This window comes from Labeo rohita, chromosome 1 (genome assembly GCF_022985175.1).
Source record: "Labeo rohita strain BAU-BD-2019 chromosome 1, IGBB_LRoh.1.0, whole genome shotgun sequence".
Lineage (NCBI taxonomy): Eukaryota > Metazoa > Chordata > Actinopteri > Cypriniformes > Cyprinidae > Labeo > Labeo rohita.
Window position 1 is genome coordinate 42,746,139 of NC_066869.1, and position 3,100 is coordinate 42,749,238.

At 36.8% G+C, this 3,100-nt stretch overlaps 1 protein-coding gene across 1 annotated transcript in view; it reads right to left on the minus strand.

The window, feature by feature from the left end:
* Nucleotides 1–616: 616 nt before the first annotated feature.
* plk1 (polo-like kinase 1 (Drosophila)) overlaps nt 617–3,100 on the minus strand; it is a 5,567-nt gene continuing 3,083 nt past the window's right edge. The window contains exons 7-11 of the mRNA XM_051117401.1: nt 3,055–3,100; nt 2,759–2,836; nt 1,643–1,797; nt 1,372–1,554; nt 617–1,266 (exon numbers count right to left, since the gene is read on the minus strand). The exon at nt 3,055–3,100 is cut by the window's right edge and continues 55 nt beyond it. Coding sequence (XP_050973358.1) covers nt 1,060–1,266; nt 1,372–1,554; nt 1,643–1,797; nt 2,759–2,836; nt 3,055–3,100 — 669 coding nt within the window. The 3' untranslated portion in view covers nt 617–1,059. The remainder of the gene's footprint in view (nt 1,267–1,371; nt 1,555–1,642; nt 1,798–2,758; nt 2,837–3,054) is intronic.

The following is a 3,100-nucleotide window of genomic DNA, read 5'->3' on the forward strand; positions in this document are numbered from 1 at the left end:
ATAATAATTTCTTCTTACTGACCCATGCCTGTGGTGCAGCTAGTGCAGAAGCTGGCTTTCTGAGAGGAACCCGGATGCATCGCACCATGTTTACAAACAGAGGAATGCACGTTTATAGACTAGCACAAAAGGGAAGAAATTGTTGAATAAAGACCTTATTTTTTGTTTTCTTTGTGCACAAAAAAATATAAACTCAAAAAATGTTAGTTGAACAACTGATTTCACAAGGACTACTTTAACAATGTACTTCCTACTTTTAAGCTTCTAGCATCAGGTCATTTCTGTAATAAAGAAAACATGCAGTGTTCGGGGTCATAATAATTTTGCATGTCTCTCTGATGCTCATATAGAAGCGAAACATTTTTGTGGAAATCATGAATTACTCCAATATTTTTTTCCAAAGCACTGTATTCGTCAAATAGAAATCTTCTGTAATATTAAATGTTTATTTACATTTTTGATCAATGTAATTTATCCTGCTTGAATAAAAGTATAACACTTTTAAACAGTATAGCATATTACCTTAAACTCAACATCAAACAAAAGTAGACCTCCATTTCAGTAATATTTTAATATATATAAAAAAAAAAAAAAAAAATTTGCATATGGTTTCAAGTTAATGCAAAACACTTCCTCCAGCCACTTATTTTAAACTCGTAATTATAAACATGTATTTATCATTAACAGTATCTAACAATCAAAATTTCTCTAAAAAGATCTTTATTTTGGAATACCAACTTATTTCAAATATTCTCTTACACATTAAAAGATTAACGTCCAAAAGCTTTTATACAAAGAACAGTCAAAAGGTAAACAGACAAGTTCTAAAACATTAAAACATGTACAAGAGCATTCACATGATACAGAGAGCTAGCATGGTCACAAACTCCAACCCAGAAAAACAAGTGATATTAAGAGAGCAAACAACAGATCCAGAGGAGGACGTCATAGTGTAGAACCCAGAAAACTGTACAAGTTTTACTGCTGGAATATTTAAGGGCCCTCAGACTTGTGCAGAGTCGGTGGTAACCTCATAAATCTATACAATTTGTGACAGTGTTAGCGGGCAGAAGTAGTGGCTGCAGCAGTGCTTTTGCAGGCCATGAGCTTCTCCACCATGTTGCGAGCGTAGCGCAAACGGCTGGCCAATTCTTTGCAGCAACCAAACTCCTCGATAAGGCTCATTTTATAGGTATAGAACTCTCGCTTCTCATTGATGTATGTCACTGCGCCCATCAGGGGACACAAAATAAGCTTAGTGTGATCCTGGAGAGCACAAAGAAAAAAATGGTGAGTTCACATTTCAGTTTGGATGCTTACGCATTTTGTTTGACATCGCAAGTACCCATTTTAAACATGATGGTTTCTCACCTGGAAAAAGTTGATCTGCACGGTTCCGTTGCTCAGGTGCAGGACAATGGCGCTCTTTGTGCGGAACCAGTGGCGGAGGTAAGGCAACCGGGTCAGTTCATCCCCATCACGGGGTGTTATGTTCGCCCCGGCCTTCAGCAAGTGCTCGCTCATGTAATTCCTGAAGTACTTGAGGAGTGTAATCTAAAAACCAAAAAAATAAGTAAGTTTCAGCAGCTCTGGAACAGAGAATTATGAAACTCATTCATTGCATTGTTTCAAGCACACAGACCTTTTTGGAGAGTGTAGAAGGGTAGGAGCGAACACTGAGGTAGGATTCTGCTGAGTTGCGGTCGATGTACTGCAGACTGTCGCCATCAGCATACATGATCAAACGCGTTGAATCATTGAACAGAACGCCTACACTGTTATCACACAGCTGGTAACCTACAAATGGGGAGGAAAAAAAAAAAAAAAAAAAAAAAAAAAAAAAACACAAACAAACAAACACCCTTTAACATATGGGCAATATTTCTGAAGAGCATGCAGATACTGGTTATTACAAAATGTTTCACATTAAACTTCAAAAAACAAACATTTGTGAATTTTTCCATCCTGTCAAAAACTCATCGCTTACTGGGAAACTGGCGTAAGGCATCAGTAAGTAAGTAAGTAAGTAAATAAATAAATAAATAAATAAAAGCTGCAGCAACCGTGGAAGACTGTGATCTTCCACCCCTACATAACTTTAAGCCCGAAGCAAGTTATCTTGCATTCAGGAACATTTCAGTAAGCGTGCTTCTTTCATAGTTTATGCATGTTTTCCTTCCATGTTTTCCATTATGCATGTGCGTATTAAGACTTATAAATCTAAATATATAAATCTTGGCATTACCACCCAGACTCTGTAATACCTCAATCTGCATAAAAATGTGGATCCAAACATAGCTGATGAAAGAACTATGCACACTCCGTTAGGGATGATGGATCTTTAAAAGTAAACTGCAGCTAGCTCTACAAATTGTACAGATGCAACATTTTTTTCCCCTTCAACAGTAGTTTTGATTTAGCCAAAAACCTAAAATAAAGGCTTCAGTTATTAGGGTAATTAATCTGTGTTCTCTGGTAATAAATTTAACAGGTCACAGTGAAATTCTTTTGGCTCAGCCAAACAGATTTTTACCGGCAAAGAGAGTTCACATTGCTTACATGTTTGCCCGTTATCCACTTTACGTGCACAAAACAGACTAACAAAAGGCATCAGTGGAAAAACAAACTATATGGCTAAAATAAATAAGTTCCAACAGTTTTCAATTAATATTTCCAGTTGCTGAACTTTCAATGCAACATTAACAATATCTTGTTTGGATATTGGCTTTAGTATACAAGTGTCAGCATAGTGTCTTACCAAGGCCATATTTGTCAGAGTAGTCAACCCATTTACTAATCCAGAAGATAGGAATACAAGCAGGGTCCTCGGCTTCCTCTGTATAGAGAAAAAAATAAATAAATTGTGCTTGTCAGTAGTTTGAACATGTACACCGACCAACACTTGACCATATTTTTGTGGCTTAATGCAAATGCACAGTTAGAGTTTTATTTTATAGCATAGTTTTATCGATTTTTGCTATCACAGTAGCTCCTATTCCCATTAATATACCAACGACCCTTCATTGGCAAGAAGCATAAAAACCATGTGGTTACCTTGTCTAATAAAGTCTCTCTCAGAAGGCCTGGCGGTGTTGACGCT